Source organism: Rhinopithecus roxellana, chromosome 13 (assembly GCF_007565055.1).
Source record: "Rhinopithecus roxellana isolate Shanxi Qingling chromosome 13, ASM756505v1, whole genome shotgun sequence".
In the NCBI taxonomy this organism is placed as follows: domain Eukaryota; kingdom Metazoa; phylum Chordata; class Mammalia; order Primates; family Cercopithecidae; genus Rhinopithecus; species Rhinopithecus roxellana.
In genome coordinates, this window is record NC_044561.1 from 75538123 (window position 1) to 75557448 (window position 19326).

The 19326-nt window shown below is 47.6% G+C and overlaps 2 protein-coding genes across 8 annotated transcripts in view; both read left to right on the plus strand.

Moving 5' to 3' along the window:
* LOC104663790 (serine/threonine-protein phosphatase 4 regulatory subunit 1-like) overlaps positions 1–3052 on the plus strand; it is a 91872-nt gene extending 88820 nt beyond the window's left edge. For 6 of the 7 annotated variants that reach the window (XM_010365130.2, XM_010365134.2, XM_030913978.1 and 3 more), the window contains one exon: positions 85–3052. In XM_010365130.2, the coding sequence (XP_010363432.1) occupies positions 85–242 (158 nt within the window). In that variant the 3' untranslated portion in view covers positions 243–3052. The remainder of the gene's footprint in view (positions 1–84) is intronic. The other variant, XR_004052509.1, reaches the window with a different exon arrangement.
* A 265-nt stretch (positions 3053–3317) lies between these two features.
* ANKRD60 (ankyrin repeat domain 60) lies at positions 3318–13311 on the plus strand. The gene is made up of 4 exons (XM_010365276.2): positions 3318–3747; positions 8736–8866; positions 10423–10588; positions 13001–13311. The coding sequence occupies exons 1-4, from the start codon at positions 3318–3320 to the stop codon at positions 13309–13311; spliced, it is 1038 nt and encodes a 345-aa protein (XP_010363578.2).
* Positions 13312–19326: the final 6015 nt, after the last annotated feature.

A 19326-nucleotide genomic window follows, 5' to 3' on the forward strand; every position in this document is an offset into this window, starting at 1 on the left:
ACATGTGGCTAACAAACAAAACCGCGTGTGTTTTGAACACTGTTCATGGCATACCTAATTCAGATTCATGGTTTCTCTGTTTAGCGTATTTTAGAAATGCCGGTAACCCTCATCTTGAAGTCATTGAAGAGACCATCTTAGCATTGCAGTCAGACCGGGACCAAGATGTTTCCTTTTTTGCAGCCCTAGAACCAAAGCGGCGGAATATCATAGACACTGCTGTACTAGAAAAACAGAATTAACTACTCCGTGATGAGTTGCAATCTGATTGTTTCATGCTTGGCACATATGGCTTATCATAACTTGAAGGGGAGCTGATTGTATTATACCAGCTAGGGGAGATTCTGGAGCCTTTCATACTGTGCACTCTGAATGGCACCTTTTCCATCTGTACCCTGAAGGTACTGAACCTGATGGGGGCTTTTTCTGGATGGCTGGGCCATCCTGATCAAGCCTGATCAGTAAGTCTGTGGAAAGATTGCAGACCATGTAGCTAACTGGGCACTGGAGCCTCTGAACCACCAGGCTGCCTGCCAGCAAGTTATTTTCTCCATGGCAGACTATGATCTGAAGTCCTCCCAACCCTTGCCAAGTAAAGTAGTTTATTAGAAGCTCTTAAGTCTTTAATAGACCTGCGTATTTCCTTCCCTTATGATTTCCTATAAAATATAGTTTCTGATGTTATGTTTTATTTTTAACTGAAATACTGTACATATGTAAATAACTCTTGACAGGAAGAAAATATATAAATGTAGTATTTGCCCCCATCAGTGAGCTGAACAAATACATCATTTAAATCTATGCTCCACTTTGAGTTGCTACAAATATAGTTCAGTTTGTTTACTTTTGAAAAATGTGATAAAGAAATCTAAAGAATGATTGATGGCAGTCTTTCTAATATTGTGCCTTGGTCATAAACTACTTGGAACATTCCTCAGGCACTCACTCCTCCCCACCTGACAGGAACTGTTTCCATGAAGATATGTGTTGGCCTTTGATAGAGGCATAAAGCTGAAAGATTTTTCATTTTTATATGGATACGCTCTCATATGTTTAAGAACTTGAGAGGGAAATGGATAACTGAGGTTTTTTCCATTTTTATATGGATATGTTATATGTTTAAAAACTTGGGAGGGAAATTGATAACTGAGATGCATGGATATTGACTTTATATCTAATGCTTTAGAATCTTAACCAAAAAAAAGGAAAACCCAGTTCTGATCAGAACCTGCCCACAAGTTCTATGCACCTGTGACTTTGGGGGTCAAATTATATACTCTTCAAATTGATTTAGGTACACATCACTTAGATTTCATGCGTTTCAAATTTAGACTGAGAAGTATGCTCTAGAATTTAACCAGGTTTTTAAAATTAAGGTTTTCTAACCATTTGAACATATTTTACATACATGTATGCACATGTCATTTTTCTTGTTTCTATTTTTATGTTCTCAAAGGTAGGAGAAGGAAGGAAGGAGGAAACAGCTCATTTGGGGTTCAAGAGCTAGCTCTGCTAAGGGCTTGTAAGCGATTTCTGTTCTGCCCTTGGATCTTTTTCTTGTCTTGTCTTTATTTTTTAATGAAATTTTGAAGCTATGTATTGAATTTTCTGGTATACAGGATGTTACTCCCACTTCCAAATTCCATTTAACTGATTCTTTTAAAAGAAAGATAGGAGTATATACACCATGCCAAAATAATAATAAGGTACGTATGTGAGAGCTGCAAATTATACCCCAGGGTAGCATTTAGGCAGCATCGGCAAAAAGTGAGTTAATAAATCGGAAGCTACATATTTTTAAAAAAATCGGTCAATCCGTCGTGTGTTTAATACTTGCCTAAAGTAAATGGAGATATTGTTTTGCTTTGGTAACTGGCAATTTTTATTTTTGATTGCCTACAAATTGAGATTGTTTTGTTAAAATCTGTTGATGTAGCAGCAAGTAGAATTATTCAACTGGAATCTTGTATTCTATTCAGGGCTTAATTTTCCATTAAGGAAAAAAATGAGCTTCAGTTTGTGTTGTGATGTGTATAATTTGCATGCTGAATCAAAACATGCTTGGATAGATTGTAGAGACTCTGGTAAATAATCTAACCTTTACTATTTCAGTTTATATGTTAACATTTTTCTATAATTTGAGTGCCTTTCCAATGCAGAGATATTTTTTATGGCTGTAATTTCTCTGTAAAAATAATTTTTAAGCTTACATTTTATTCTTTTTTTGCAACAACCAAGATTTTTCCAAGATTGTTCTGTTTCGCCTTGCCCTCCTAGCTCCCGCCCCCATCACTTCCGCGCTTGTATTTTCTAATTATTCATGGGTGCGATGTTGAGTGTTTGTCATTTGACCACCACAGGTAGGCTTCCTGTTTACTTGAACACTCAGCCTCATCTCCGGTGAATGAATGGAAAAGCACAGATGGGTTTCTCCCAGGCAGAGCTCACTCCAAAGGTGTCTTCCTAGAGCCAGCCCAGCCTTTGTCAAGGGGACGTTTCTCCACTTAAGTGTGTTTATCAGCATCTTTCTCCCGCCAGTAATTCAAGAGCATTTTCAGAATTGATAGATTTTGATGCAGTTTTGCAAGTTTCCATGGAAGGCTGTCTTCCACCTCTGGGATCCACCCCCAAGTCGGGACCAGATCTGCTGCAGGGAGTCATGTTCATGAAATGTTTGTTGTTTTTTGTTTTTTTATTCATTCACACTAGAAGTGTTTTTATAACGAAAGTCTGCACTTTACAACTCTGCAGGCCATGCATGCAATGGTGATTTGGAGCTTTGTTCACGGGTAATTCCTCCAGGTGATTTATCCCAATTTCTGCAAAGATCCTATTTTAAACAGACACGGAGAAGTGGTAACCGTTTCCTAACAGCAGTAAGAATGCCCCTTTCATTTGCCTGGTGAAAAGAACAGTCATTAACAGCAGCCTGGAGGCTTCGAGGAGGTGGGGGACCGGGCCTGAGCTCAGGACTGGGACCTCAAGAGTGTGGCCACCCGGCGATGTCTCTGTATTTATCAATAAATCTCCCTGTTGTTTTGGGAAGGGCCTACGTCCTGTTCCATTATTTAAGAATCGCCTCCCGCGGCCACGTGAAACCGCCTCTTTGTTCATCGCGGAGCGGGAAAGGACTCCGGGACCCTTGGGCGCCGCCCGCCCGTCGGTCTCCCTGGGGGCTCAGGCGGCGGGCAGGGAGAGGCCTCGCCGTGCGTCTGGAGGGGGCGGGCACGGAAGAGCCTGGGCGTCACAGTGGGGCGGGGGGCGCACGGGCCCGGCGGGGGCGGCGATGACGCGCGGCCGCCTCACTTGAGCCGCGGATGACGCGCGGCCGCGACTGGACCATGCGGCGGGCGGCGGCGGGGGCGGGCGGAGCGCGGGCGGCGGGGCCGCTGGGGGGCGCCCCTCGCCTGGACCCTAATGCGGGACGCAGGGGCGGTATGCGGGCCGGAGCGCAGGGGCGCGGCGGGCCCAGGGCAGGCTCGGCGGGCTCGCGGCCCCGCCCAGCGCAGTCCCTGGCCTGTGCCCGCGGCCGGAGCCAGCGGCTCGTCGGTGACCCGAAGGCCACGAGCGCGTCGCCCGACTTGGCCCCTGACGTCTTCGTCCTGCGGGTGCGGCTGGAGGAGACGGGGGAGATATTCCGCGTGGCAAATTGCCGCGGCGACATGACCGTGCGGGAGCTCAAAGAGGAACTGGACCTGATGGTCGGCATTCCCTTCAACCTCCAGCGGCTCCAATACCTCGACGAAGGTGGCTCCTGCCCTGACCCCTTCCCTGGCCACATGCAAGGGCACCCTATCCACTTCTGAAGCTGGATTCCCAAAGGGAAGCTTGCTTACGTGAGAAACCCCAGATGGCAAAGGAAAGCCCTGAAACCCAGCCACCCTGAAACCCAGATGGAAGGGCCACTTGGGGTCCTGGCCACAGAGGGACTTCCCAATCTCAAACACACGGGATTCAAATTGGACTCCCAATCAAGGCAAACCTTGTCCACATGACCCGAATCCACAAGCAGGTCCTGCCTGGATTGGGCTGCATCTGCCAACCCTGAGCAAATCGTGTCCAAGCCAGGACCCCCCAGAAGCCAGACCCTCAGGCTCCCTATGTCTTCATAAGGAGCACAGGTCCCAAAGCCAATAAGACTTGTCTGAAACAAAGCCTGTCCTCAGCAGACCCCCAAACCCAGGGCAAGCCTGCCCATGTCAGTGCCCCACACTCAAAGCAAACCCCAAGTCCTCCTCCATGCTGGTCTTGAGAACATCAGAACCCCAAATCCTCTAGCCAACCATGTCCACGCAAGCATGCCAAACCTGAAACCCTGCTGACCTCAGGACCCACCAACCCAGAACAAAATTGCCTAACACCGAACCCCAAATCTCCAGGCTAACTATGACTACCTCAGAACCCCAGATCCTCCAGCTACCACATCCACCCCAGGATGCCAGGGCTTGAACAAACTTTAACCACTTCAGGACCCCCAAATCCAGAGCAACCATGCCCAACTGAACCCCAAATCTCCAGACTACCCATGACTACCTCAGAACCCCAGATTTTCCAGCCACTTTTGTCTTGCAAGGACGCCAAATCAAAACAAACCCTGTCCATCTCAGGACCCCAAAATCAAACCAGCCCAAGACTGAACCCCTAATCTGCAGGCTAACCATGACTCAGAACTCCGGATCCTCCAACCACCGTGTCCAGGCAAAGAGGTCAAAGCTGAAACAAACTCTGTCCACTTTAGGACCCCGCAACCAAGAACAAACCTGGCTAAATCTGAAATCCCAAATTCCCAGACTAATCATGTGACTATTAGAACCCCGAATCCTCCACAACCATGTCCACACAAGGTTGCCAACATCTGAAACAAACGCTGCCCTCCTCAAGACCCCATATAGCTATACGCAAATTCTGCCCAAGTTTGAGCCTCAAATCCTGAAGAACCCTGAATCCCAGAGCAGACTCTACCCACATCGTGACCCTCAGTTGCCCAATTCTGGACCCCCAGTCTCCAACTAACCATTTGTGCATCTGAACCCCAATCCATTAGCCACTTCTGCCTACATAAGGATGACAGTCCAAAATGAACCCTGCCCACATATGGACCCCAAAATTCAAAGCCAACTCTGCTCACATCTGAAAGGCAGTCACCGAGCTCACCGTGACCATACCAGAACCCAAATCCCCTCGAAGTGTCTTCATAAGGGCTCCAAAGAATAAAACTCTGTCCACAACAGGATCCCAAAGCTCGAGTCAAACCCACCCACATCTGAATTCACCCCCAGACATGAAACCATGTCTACATCAGCACTCCAAGTTTGAAGCCGGCCATGTCCATATCAGGAAGTCAGGGTTCAAACCAAACCTTGCCTCCACGAGTACCCCAAAACTCAAAGCAAACTTTTCTTGTATATGTAACCCAAATCCTTCAGCCAACCTTATTTATACCAGAACCCCAAATTCCAGACCAAACCCTTCATATAGCAGGAGCCCAAATTTTGGAGCAGATTTTATCACCATGAAGACCCCCAAATCTCAGGGCAGATGTGCTCTATTCCTACCCTGCAAATGCCACACTACTTGGGGCTACATCAGATCCCCATATCCCAAAACAAGTCCTGCCCATATGAGGACTCCAAATCCCAGAACAGACCTTTTCACATCAGGACCCCCAAACAGACAGTAAACCTTACTTTAATCAGAACCCAAATCCAGAGTCAACTGCCCTCACAGGAACGTGAGTCTCAAAGCAAATGCCGCTATCCACGTTTGAACCCTGAATACTGGAACTAACCTAGTACATATCAGAACCCCAAATTCCAAGCCGTGTCCTTGTTCACGTCAGGAGCTCAAAGCTAGCCCAGCCGGAATCAGAACCCAGAACCGAAAGTTCCCTGTGACTGAATTAGGACCCCAAGGGCCCCGCTCCAGACAAGTTTCATGTGGTAGATGCCCAGCGGAGGCCAGACACTCTAGAGCCCATCTCTCCATCAGTCTCCTTCCCTGACCTGAAGGCGTGGCTTTCCCTATCCCGATTCCCTACAATATTTAGGATATGAGAACAGGATCAAAGTTCCTGGCTCCATCATCACCCCACCTGGTTGAAATCAACACAACACACTTCAAGAAAATGAAGATACAGAAAAAATCTCTGAGCTGCTGCACAGAGAATGTGAACAGCTGATATTGCAGAGAGACTGCAGCTGTACTGCAGGGGCTGGGGAGCGATGGAGACAGACAGATCTGAAAGCAGCCTGCCTCCACGGGCTTGGTGCTGCCAGACACTGCCCTTCTGGGCTCAGCTTCCTAATCCATAACCCAGAGCCACCAGCTCTAGAATTCTCAAGAGCCGTTTCCCCCTATGGACAGAAATGACTCAGGAAACTCAAAATGCACAGTGAAGGCCAAAATACCTTCCTTTGCTCTCTTTAAAATAGGTTAAGCATTGTTCATGACGTATTTATTTTCCTATAGGAGTATTTGGAAGATGCTCTTGGGCATTTCTGAGGTTTTATTTGGAAAGAAATGTGTTTCCAGCCTAGTCTGTATTTAACATATTAAAAGTGAGGAGAGTTGTTGAAGGACTTCGTAAGAGTTCCCAAACAAGTAATTTGAAAATTATGTATCGCCAACTACAAATGCCTGGCACCCCTTCTGTTCATTTATTTTCGCTGATGAGCTGTGCTGAGCTATTAATTCAAGAAAGCTAAGAGGGAGCGAGAGAGAGGGGGTAACTTAACACTGATGTCACAGTGCTATCACTCAACAGGCACTTAGCAACTGTTAGAAGCTCGACCTCTCTCTGCTGTTGCAGTCCTTGCCGTGGGTGGTAAACAAGAAAGACAGAAGGTGCTACTCATTATTAGAAGAAATTTGGGCTACTGCCTATAAATCCTCTGAGGCCTCTCCTACCCACCTCAAAATTTGGGGCAGGGGGAGATCAAATGAGATCATGTGTGAAAACCTTGAGATACACAAATCTAAAAGGGGTGAGCACATCCATGGGCCAGGGTTGCCCTTACACGTCTGTCATCAACTTTGATAATTTATTTAGCTGGTGATAATTAGTATTTGTCTAAGTCCAAGGCAGTGGCTGCCTGTTTATAAAAAGAGGATGTACTCCGATTTCTACAGGGGTTGTTCAGCATGTGGGAGTTGTACTCTTGCACGTCTCAGCAAAATACAGCTTTACTCAATATTTTCAAAGTTGTAGGGAGTCAAGTTGTCTTACTTAGACTAATTACCGGTTATCCTCTGTGTCTGAACCACAAATAGGACACTAATGAACAGATTTGCCGATCACTATTGCCTGTTGGCATCTACCATCCTGAGTTTCTGGTAGCAAATTGGTGCTCATAGAGCCAAAAGTGGGAAGCCAGTGGCCCCGGAGGGAGGCAGGTCTGATGCCAGCACTGGGGTGGCTGTTTATAGGCTGTGTGAGCCTCCGTTTGCTCATCAGCAGATGGACATAACAAACCTACCTTGGAGAGCTGTCCTAAGGATGAAAGAATATAGGTACTCAGTCTGGGCACCAAGTAATCACTAAGTACCTAGTACACAAGCACAAAGCAGTCAGTCATGAAACCAGAAAACTCATGAATCCCACTGACTTGGAATGTAGACCGTCTCACCTGGGCAGAGCTGGGACTCGATGTTGGTGGCATTGCTTATAAAGAAAGCATGAGGCCAAAGGAGCTCTGGTACTCCAAGTCCAGATTGGGGTGGATGTCAGCATTAGCTCCTTACATCACATCAGCTCTCAGCTAGGGAGATTGTGTCCCCCAGAGCCCATTTGGCAATGTCTGGAGACTTCTTTTTTTTTCTTTTTTTTTTGAGACAGGGTTTCATTCTATTGCCCAGACTGGAATGCAGTGGTGCAATCTTGGCTCACTGCAGCTCTGCTCAGGTGATCCTCCCACCTCAGCCTCCTGAGTAGCTGGGACCACAGGTGCAAGCCATCAGGCCCAGAAAATTTTTGTATTTTTTGTAGAGACGGGTTTTTGCCATGTTGCCCAGGCTGGTCTTGAACTCCTGGGCTCAGGCAATCTGCCCACCTCAGCCTCCCAAAGTACTGAGATGACAGGTGCGTGCCACTGTGCTGGGCCTGGAGACATTTTTGATTGCCTTGATTTGGTGAACGTGCTGCTAGCATCTAGTGCGTAGAGGCCGGGAAGCTGTGAACACCTGACAATGAGGAGGGGCCCCTGTCACAAGGAGTTACCCAGTCTAAACTGTCAGCAGTGCCAAGGTGGAAAAATCCCTCCCAGGCTTCAATTTGAAAGATCCAATAATTTTTTGTCACTGTCACCTCTTTAGCCAAGTAATGACATTATCCAAGAGTATTTTGGTTTACCCTATATGACTTGTATAAACACATTGTGCTGTGTGTCTAATGACTGGTTACTTCAAGTTTAAGTCATTCTATTTGTAGCGTTTGCCTCATAAAATGACTTTACTGACTCATATGCCTTTTCACAATAGGACAAGTTATAATTACAGAATTTTATAAATCACTGGCATTGTGATTTTGTTCGGCTTCCATCTGAGCTGAACCAAATTAATTTTCTAAAAAGCATTACCAACAACAGACAGACCCACGCGGCACCATCAAATGAGATTCGTATTCGATATTTCTAAAATTATCTTTGTGGCACTCAAGGTCAGATAATCTCTTAACTTAACCAATGTAGTAGTTTATCTTTAATACGCAATTTTTTAAAAGAAAAAAATGATTCCTGCAGGAGTTTTGATGGATGACACTACCCTGAAGTTCCATGATGTTGTTCCTGGAGGGATTATTTCATTATGTATCTGGCGTCATGACGGATGGACAGAACTTGTTTTGGCGGCTGCGGAAGGGGATCCCAGCAAGGTGTTTTCATGCTTCTTTAAATGGATATTATACGTTACGAAGCAACCGTAAATTGTGGGGGAAAAATTAGTCTTTAATATGGATATCTGAGTAACAGTTTCAGAGCAGGGAAGAGAAAATGATGAGCTGTGTCATAATTACGAAATACTGCACCGAGGGTTTGCCTTCACTCCTTGGGTTTACCATTTTGCTGGGTTTATCAATTTGTGATTTATAACCCACTTATCACCCTGCCCCGCCCCGCCCCGCAAAGGAGTCAAGGCAGCACGTTTCTATTCATGTGTATGAGTGATAAGGTTGGAAATCTAATTTAACACTGAGAGGAGAACTCCAGATAACTGGGAAATGCACAGCTCAGAGCTTGGGGCTGTGGTACAGGCCTCCGCCAGGTGCTGCCTGGTTCCGGGGTGGTGGGAAGTCCCTTGTTCCCAGGGTGAGCGGTGGGCGCTCTGTCCTCCAGGGCTCCTGCTGGCCTCTCAGCTGGGCTCTAGGGGTGGGCAGTGGGGGGCAGGAGGACAGAAACCAGATGTATACCCAACAGGGAAGATGAATCACTGTGACACGAGGGGCAATGCTATATTCTTTGTAGAAAAGAAATTCGGATGGAAAGCTATATGTTCCTGGAGAAGAAGAGACAGAGTTTCTTTGCTGAGAAAGGGGTCAGGGAAGGCTGGGTGTAGCAGGGGCTGGGACTGCCATTCTCGGAAGAGTGAGTGGGCTCGGGGCAGGTGCGGCAGGAGGCAGCCTTGGCAGGGAGGGTGGGCAGGATGGGGCACCCAGGCCTGACACACCTCCTCCCAATCCCTCCCGCTTCTCCTCCTCTGCACGCTCCTCTGCGCCTTCTGTCTCCCTCCCCTTTGTCACCAGCAGTGTGGTCCAGGCTTGGTTTTCTGACTCTTGCTCTGGCTGCAGGGGTCACCTCCCTGTTGTCTGAAGTTGTCAGAATTGCCATCATCCTCATCTCAATTCTGCTTCTCCCATCGCCCCAGTCCTGACTCCCACATCAGGGCAGAGTATCCTCCCCGGGGGAACCCATAGCCTTCCTCCCAGGCTCAAAGACTTAACTTACCACGAGCCGGTTACACGACTGGGCTGTTCACCTATGCGTGTTCAGCTTGCTCTGAAACCTAACAGAGACAATGGGCACACAAATAGATGGGAAGGCCAGAGCTGGTCTCCAAGAGATGCCTGTCACCCTCTGGGAGGCCATTTGTATTGGCTGTTTTCTTTCTCAGTGGCTTCAACCACCTTCCTGTGGACACCCGGCAAAGCTATTTTCTGTCTTCAAAACATCGACAGGAAGACCTTCCTGCGTTCCGAGCCTGACTGATGGCGAATTCGTATTTCCTGAACATATATAAGGCATTAAATTATGGCCTCCCCATCCTATCCTGGGTGTTTCTCAGCTTTTCATGGAGGTTTTACACCTCTCTTTTCCCATCATGAGCCTGAGTTTGACATTCAAGCAGGCCTTCCCCTGAGCATGCCCCATCAGCCATCCAGCAGAATGTAGCCACGCTTTTGAGAATAACTCAAACTCCTCTTATCTTGCCCAGCTATCTTGTCTCGGGCTTACTGAAGATTCCTTCTACCGAACTGCCAATTCAGAACATTTTGAGGGTGAGAAGTGGAAGCAGTGGACGTCTCAGAGGGCGTTTGTGGCATTGTATGTGGCCTCACACAGAGGTCACTCTGTTGCTGTGCAGTACCTTCTAGAACACGGTAATTCTGGTAGAAAGCTTGCTATATTCATGAGTTGGGATTTTTTGCAGGTAGAAAGGACAGAGTGTCTTGTGTTCCAGGTCCTTCCAGCAGTGGTTTCCTGGACCTGTGTCTTGTCAGCCACCAATCAGGGTCCCCATGGACCACTCGCTCCCTGTCTAGGCAAGTGTCTTCGGGTATGCCAGTCAGAGGCTGCCCTCCTTCTCTTCACCAGGTCTCAAGAAGATTCTTTCTGGTTCAGTGAGGCAGAAATTTCAGGACCCAAGACACCGGGGGCAGCTACAAAGGATTCCTGGTTCGTTTCCAACCAGACATATTGCTGGGAATATTCCCATGCTGTCTGCGTGATTTCCAGCCTCACATGAAATTAGGATGCTGCAACGGTCCAAAATGGTCTAGCCTCTGGCCAGGCACGGTGGCTCACACCTGTAATCTCAGCACTTTGGAAGGCCGAGGTGGGCAGATCACATGAGGTCAGGAGTTCACAACCAGCCTGGCCAACATGGCGAAACCCATCTCTGCTAAAAATACAAAAATTAGGTGGGTGTAGTGGCACGTACCTGTGGTCCCAGCTACTGGGGAAGCTGAGACAGGAGAATACAACAAACACACACACCAAAAAACAAAAACAAAAACAAAGCAAAACAAAAAAACAACTAGAAAAAAACCCCAAAATAGTTCACCCTCCAGCCAGCACAGCTCTGTGGTGGATGGCAGGTTCACCATTCTTCCTTCTCCAAGCCTCGTTATTATTTTCTCTCAAGACATTCATGCTGAACTCTCTTTTCACCCCTCCTCCACTTAAGGGCCTCCTTCCTCTCTCTCTCCCTCTCTCTCTGTCTGTCTGGCTCTCTTGATAGATAGAAACAGAAGCCTAAGACAACATTGTCTTCAAATTAAAGAGCTTTACACAACATTCCATAGGTGGAGATGCAGACCACTCAAGAGCAATGGAGAACAGCTGTAAGAGCCCAGACCACCAGCTTCCTCGGAAAAAGGGAGAACATGTTATGTGGTGTTTGGTCAATGGTTTGGGCTCAGGAGGGGCCTTTCCCAAGGGTCTCCCGTATCAGCTTGCCTCCAAATTAGACAACACCTTCTTTCCTACCTACAGCCTTGGCTCCAGCCTCTCAGCTCAGTCATTGCTATTTTTCCCACTTACACCGAGCAAGGTGGAAAACATCTTGGATTTCCTGGGCCGGGTGATTGGGCCGTGCATCGGGTGTATAAACCTCTGTGATGGGTAAAGGTTACCTCAACAATATTCTCCTTCCTTCCTTCACTGCCTGTCTGCTCTTTGCTTGTTGTAAAGTGAAATATGGGCTTTGCACAGCCCAGCAGTCCCTTAAGCTCATAAAAAGTCATTTTCACTCTGATGGAACTGTGATGTATTTGAAGGCACCAGTTAAAAAATTACAGCCAGCTTTGCAAAGTTTTCTGTCCTCTGCAGACAGCTGCGGGGGGGAGGTGTCATGGTCGACACTGGTGTTCTAAGAGCCTATTTAAAACTTTACCTCACCAACCAGCCGGAGCTCATAAAAACTGGCTACCGAAATGTCAGCTGAATTTAATTGAATTGCCTTGTTTTCTGTGTCATGATATTTGTTATCCAGAATTTGATTCAATTCAACAATTCCATATTGGACACCTGTCATTAGCCCATCCATCTGCAGGAGGCGGTGAGGAATTTAATCGAAGTGAAATCTGTCCATGAGTCAGGCTGCCCATTGTGTCATTTCCCGAGTGCCTGTCTTCTGCAGGCACTGAGCTACGTGCTCGGGATGAGAACAGCAACGAGCCAGATGTGTGTGTTTTCTGCCCTCCTGGAGTTTATGAGGGGAAGTCAGTAGATTATTACAAATAATTCCATAGTCAATGGCATACACAGTGTTGTGAAGATGTAGAGTGTCTATTGAGCTTATACAGGAGATTTCATGGGGTGGGAGAACTAAGGAAGATTTTCCCAAGGAAAGAAATGAAACCTAAAGGAAGGTCAGAGTTAGCCCAGAATAAAATGAGAATGTTGTGAACGGGCCTGGGGCAGGAGGCAGAGCAGGGTGTATTTTAGGGATGAAGGTGGAAGGTAGGTATAATTGGTGCCTTGGTGGTGGGGTTGGGGAGGAGAGGATGGTAGGAGGGAATGCTGGAACAGTAATGGGAAGGTATGGTGAGAGTGAGCGGGAAAGACCTAGAACATCAACCCACGGGTGGCGGGATGGCAGTGATGGATCTGAGCAGGAGTTTGATATGGGCATACTGGTTACTGCCAGGGGAACAGACTGGAGGCAGGGCAGTGCTGGAGCTGGGCCAGGCAGCAGGACCTCCCTGGGGAGCACTCCCTTCACAGCCCTGGACCCCTCCTGTGTTCCCCCTCCGCATATCTTCCTTCTGGCCAATGTTCTTATTTTACAGGAGCCAGCTGCCTCAGCAGATCCCCCCTGGGCAGGACACCCCTGCATGTGGCTGCAGCGATGGGTCGGTCAGACTGTATAAGCCTTCTGCTCCAGCACGGGGCCTCTATCCATGACAGAGATGCCAAGGGGGAGACCCCCATCTCCATTGCACACCGCCTGAACCACACACAGAGTGAACGGCAGATGTTCCTCCTCCACCAGATAGCAAAGTCAGGGATAAGAGATCTTAATGACTTGGTCGTGAAGAATGCTTTGCAGAGGATCAAGTCTGGGTTTAGGTCTAAGATGATGATGATGACCCCTCATTAGCTCCCGGTGGGAACACTTGCCTGTTGAAGCTGGTTGGGGCAACTTTGCAGAGTTCAATCCCACGGGGGTCCTTGGTGAGCAGGGAGGCAGGAAAACAGGGCAATTAACCTGAATCAGATACGAAATTATCTGTCCTCTTTGCAAATGATTTCGGGAGGGTGTTGATGGCAGGAGGTAAGTCTGCGCTCATTTGATAATCCATTACAGACTGAACAGGTTCTGATGCCAGCCTTTAATTTTAAGCTATTTGTACATTGTACCCAATAGCGCTGCTTAGGGTGATGGGAGCCAATTACCTTCTCTCCCTTCTGGGGACTGTCTAATGCACTGGCATAATAGGAGTAATAACAATAATGATAATAGCACTATTGTTATTGTACAAAACAAGTGCCAGCGAATGTCAGGAGGTCGTGTGTGGTGTGGGCTGTGAATTTCAGTCTGTAAACCTGTGGAACTAAATGCTCCCACAGTTAATGTTCCAGGTTTCCTGAGCCATGTTTGAGGGGTCTGCTTCTTGAGTCAGGGGCAGAAGGGAAGCTGGGTGAGCTTGGCTCTCCAAACACATCCTCCAGAAGGGAGGCCTTATTACTCTTGTTGAAAGGTAACGCATTGGCACTAGATGGGGAGGAAAGTGTAAAAGAAGATGAGAAGCAGTCTGGCCACATCTTCTCTTTTGTCTCATCCCCAGGGGTCCATGCAGTCTCCTCTTGCTAGTGTTCTCCTTTTCCTGCCAGCACTGGGATAGCCCTTCCTTCTTTCCTTTGAGCAAACCACCTTGGAGTGTCTATCTCAACTCTCAGGTCTCTGCATTGCGAAACCTTATACCACGCTGCAGGATGTGCTTGGTGCTCCCTCAAGGTCCCAGCCTGCCAAGTGCGCGAGTGAGCTGGGCGTGGGAAACAAGAAGGACGGATAAGGATGGGCAGCGTCTGAAGAGGGCACTGAGACTCGATTCCTGCGGAAATGAAAGGCAGAGGCCGCTAGATCTTTTAGAGCTCTCCAGACCTGGAAATCTGGCTTTTTGAAAGGATCTCTCTTGACTTTTTTTTTTTTTTTTTTTTTTTGAGACGGAGTCTTGCCCTATTGCCCAGGCTGGAGTGCAGTGGTGCCATTGCGGCTCACTGCAACCTCTGCCTCCCAGGTTCAAGTGATTCTCCTGCCTCAGCCTCCTGAGTAGCTGAGATTGCAGGCACCCGCCACCATGCCTGGCTAATTTTTGTATTTTTAGTAGAGACGGGGTTTCACCATGTTGGCCAGGTTGGTCTCGAACTCCTGACCTCATGATCTGCCCACCTCAGCCTCCCAAAGTGCTGGATTTACAGGCGTGAGCCACCGCACCTGGCCAGACCTCTCTTGATTTTTAAAATTTGGCTTGAATTTTTGAAGAACGTGGTCTGCCACAAAAAGAGTGAGAAGATGCAGGGCACACCCATGTGACTGCCTCTCACTGTCAAACTCCATTTCATGGAGAAACGTGGTAGAATCGATCTAAGTCTCTCTGGAACAATCCAAAACTCTGACGCCACAGTGAGGGAGTAGCCACGGGTCTTGCTGGGTGGCGTATGGGGTCCGCTCTCCCACCTCCCACAGACCATTCATGTTTTTCTAAAGCCCTACCTTCTAAGCATTTTTGGAATCAAAATGTGTGGCAATGGTCTTGTGACCACTGCAGTTTTCCTGGGAGTGGGAAATGGCGCCGTATCCTGGCCCCCCTTTCCCACTTCCATCCCAAGAACTGGAGTCGGCTTTCAAATTAACTGGCTGCACTTCCTGCTGTCATAGCAAGTAAGATCTGTGTTAATGATGTGGTTTTACACTCAGTGTATGTGGCTGTACCCAGCTCAGCACTCTGTTTGACAAATAACAGCCGAGGAAAAAAATACCTCAGCATCAGCTATGTCAAAACTGAGATCTTGTTCTTGGCAGACGTTCTGCAAAGTCAATAGGCAGATATTAAGCAACCCCAACCCAATGGGGCAATCCATTTAGCTAATGAGGTGTTGGGGGGTGATGCAGGCACTCTTTTAACTTAACAAGTGGCATTACTCAGAGTCGTGCATTTGCCAGGAGCTCTGCCCAGCCGCCTTCATTGTTTGGAGAACCAACTGCCTGACTTCTATATGTAAAATTCTGGGGGCAAGCACTCTATCTTCATCTACCTCCAATTCAATTAAACACTTGGCCAGACATTGGGCAAGTCCCAAACTCTTCGTGGTGACATTTTGCTCATTCTGTGGTAGGGTCATCTGAACACTCATAGGTCCTGGGGAGTGCTCCATCCTGTATCACTTACGAAATAAAATGTGTCCAGAACCACAGAAGGATTGAGTTACCATTGGGTGAGACGTTATATTTTGTAGATATTTCATTAAACATTTACTTTGAAGGTTTTTTTTTTTCACATTTTGGGAGACAAAGTTTTTTTTGAGTGTGTAGGGGGTCAATCTCAAACATTTTTGCTGGACCCTGGAGGTGGTCTGGCATGGTGGTCAGGCACATCTCTGCTCTGTCAGGCCATGACATCCAGTTCCTTTGCCTCATCTGGCATCCCCAGGTAGGGCTGGGCTTGCAGTCACAAGAGGGGAAGAGCTGCCTGTGCAGAGGTGGGGACAGAGGTTTTGGGGTCAGCACAGATCTCGGCTTGCATCTTACTGGTTTCCCTCCGAAGATGACTCTGCGGGGCCTTCAGCTGCATGCTGGACTCTTGCCACCATCTCCTCACTCAGTCTCAGACCTGGGGCACTCCCTTGCCTGAAGCGTATTCACTAACCCGGGGGTTCCCAAAGAGCAGGGAGGGCATCTCACTGGTGGCGCCTCAGGGGACTTCAGGTGGTCCCTGACACTATATTAAGTGACACTGAAACACTGGGTGGGAAAGGCAATCCCTTTTGACATTGCTCTCGATCCTTTCCGTATCCACAAGGAGAAAGTTTCCTTTTTGTGCTAGTATGGCTTCGACACCACCCTGACCCTCACCAATCTCCCTCTTAAAAACACATCAGCAGAGCACAGTGTTGTGTTAGGTAGCAGTATTTTGCTGGGATTTAACAGCACTGTCTTGTTTTCAGTGCACTGCAGGCCAGGGTTCTATCCCTTTCTCTCCTCCTTACTAGTTGTGTGACCTTGGACCAAATGGTCACCTCCCAAGAGCCTCAGAGTCTTTATCCGTCACGTGGGCCTCGTCACCAGCATCCCAACCTGGTTTTGCATTGGTGAAAGGAGACTGCCAATGTGGACTGTGCCCTCAAGACCCAAAGCCCTGTCAGCGAGACCCCGAGATGCAGTGGGAGGGGCCTGGGCTTGCAGTCTGGCAGATCCGGTTTAGAATTTTCTTCCACCACAAGTTGTGTGGCATCGGGCTGGGCTATGGCACCTCTCAGAGCATCAGTTTCCTCCTCTGTAATACTCAGGTAATAAAACCTGGCCCCTGTCACTGGAGGGATTAAATGCCTGGCACGGAGCAGACGCTTGAACAATGGTAGCCATTATTATTATTATTATTGCTACAACCACTTAATTTGTTTAAAATATTTACTCACTGGGAATCAATACACTGCCCCCCAGCAGTCCCCATCTCCAGATAGCCTCATGCATTTTCAGCAAACCTTATACAGTAAGAGTCTCTGTCAGAACTAATAATCCCCAAAGTGGGAGATAAATAATTTCCCTGAAGTTTGCTGATTTGGGTGTGAAGTAGAGGGCTTTCTCAGCTACTGGAAAAAAGTGCGTTCTGAACTTGAAACTCTAGGGCCAGTTCTGCAGGAGAGGAAAACAGCTCTAAGGCAAGAGGAAAATTCCAGTCACTGGGCTCTGCCTCCGCAGTGCCGCACTGATTGCAGATGCTTCCAGCAGAGGGCACAGAAACCCATTAACATTTAGACAAACAATCGTGTTTGTGTTCATTGGAAATGTCAGAAACGCCGCAGTCTGCGCCACTTTGAAAACGGGCCTCACATATGGGCTTTTGTGCCTGAACCCCTGGAATTGTCTGCAAAATGTGCATGTCTGTATACATTTTCTGGGGAGAACCTTCATAGCTCTCATTATATCCTGAAAGGATCTGTGGACCACCCGCTTCCCCAAGGTACAAAAACCTGCTCAAATAACAAGGAATTCAACCATAGCAATTGTCAAAGTAAGCAAACCGAAACCGACATAGTACAATGTCACGCTTTACCCATTTGATTGGCTTGCATTACCAATTTACAATTGGAAAAATGATAAATACTCATAACATCTGGGGCTGTGGGGTGTGTGTGTGTGTATGTGTGTGGCGTGCACGTGTGTGCACCTGGGAAACATGTCAGCGCTGCAGAGGGGAGCCTGTCGATTCCCATCTTCCTGCAGGATTGATTGCTATATGACAATACATATTCAGAATGCCCGTGACTTAGCACAGCGGCCTCACTTCTGTAAATCCATCCTACAGAGAGGAACCCCCTGTACAAAATGAGACCTGTTCACAAATGTTCATGACTGCTGTTTATGGTGGCAGAAACCCCTGTACAAAATGAGACCTGTTCGCAAATATTCGTGACTGCTGTTTATGGTGGCAGAAGCCCCTGTACAAAATGAGACCTGTTCACAAATGTTCATGACTGCTGTTTATGGTGGCAGAAACCCCTGTACAAAATGAGACCTGTTTGCAAATATTCGTGACTGCTGTTTATGGTGGCAGAAGCCCCTGTACAAAATGAGACCTGTTTGCAAATATTCGTGACTGCTGTTTATGGTGGCAGAAGCCCCTGTACAAAATGAGACCTGTTTGCAAATATTCGTGACTGCTGTTTATGGTGGCAGGTGCCTGGAAACACTCTACATGCCCACAAGGGGGAGGGATGGTGGCTCATTTTGCAGCTACGACAACATGACTTGATCTGTATGTACAGGCCAGGGGACAGACATGAGGGATATCTGGGATGTGTCATTAAGTGGAAAACAGCAAGTTGCCCAAGAAATGTTATGAGCACGATTTTAAAAAGAGGCAAATCCAGTGTCTATATATGTTTATTTGAGCACGGATAATGATGTCAAAGGTATACCTCCAAACTGTTAGCATTGCTTGCTTCAGAGCAAGAGAACTGTTTTACACAGCCCTGAATTGTTACAACCGGCAAGTCTCCTTTTTGGAGACAGGGTCCCACTCCATCATCTAGGCTGGAGTGCAGTGGTGCAATCACGGCTCATTGCAGACTCGACCTCCTGGGCTCAAGTGATCCTCCCATCTCAGCCTCTTGAGTAGCTGGGACTACAGGAGCGCCCCACCATGCCTGGCTAATTTTTTGTATATACATATTTTAATAGAGACAGGGTTTCATCATGTTGCCAAATTCCTGGGCTCAAGCGATCTGTCCGCCTCAGCCTCCCAAAGTGCTGGGATTATAGGAATAAGCCATCATGCCTGGCCTTTCTTTTATTTTTTATCGTGGCAAAAGACACACAGCATTTATCCTTAGTGACATTTAGTACATTCACAATGTTGTGCAACCATCACACTATTTCCAGAACATTTTCATCATTTCAAAAAGAAACCCCATACCCACTTGCATTCATCCCAGACACCTCCCTCCAGTCCTAGATGACCACCAATCGACTTTCTGTCTATACATTTGCATATTCTGAATATTTCATATAAATCAGATCATACAATATCTGCCCCCCCCCCCTTTTTTTGAGACAGTCTCACTCTGTCATACAGGCTGGAGTACAGAGGCATGATCTCAGCTCACTGCAACCTCTGCCTCCCGAGTTCAAGCGATTCTCCAGCCTCAGCCTCCTGAGTAGCTGGGACTACAGGCACGTGCCACTGCATCTGGCTAATTTTTGTATTTTTAGTAGAGACCAGGTTTCATCATCTTGGCTAGACTGGTCTTGAACTCCTGACCTCAGGTGATCCACCCACTTCGGCCTTCCAAAGTCCTGGGACTACAGGTGTGAGCCACTGTGCCCAGGCACATGTAGCCTTTTGGACCTGGTTTTTAGTATAACATTTTTGAGGTTCACCCATGTTGTGAT

Bases quoted from the DNA above. Each gene is read 5' to 3' on its own strand.
- ANKRD60 (XM_010365276.2), top strand. From the start codon at position 3,318: ATGACGCGCGGCCGCGACTGGACCATGCGGCGGGCGGCGGCGGGGGCG. The intron at 3,748-8,735 runs GTGGCTCCTGCC...TGATTCCTGCAG, and splicing joins GCTCCAATACCTCGACGAAG to GAGTTTTGATGGATGACACT. The intron at 8,867-10,422 runs GTGTTTTCATGC...TATCTTGCCCAG, and splicing joins CGGAAGGGGATCCCAGCAAG to CTATCTTGTCTCGGGCTTAC.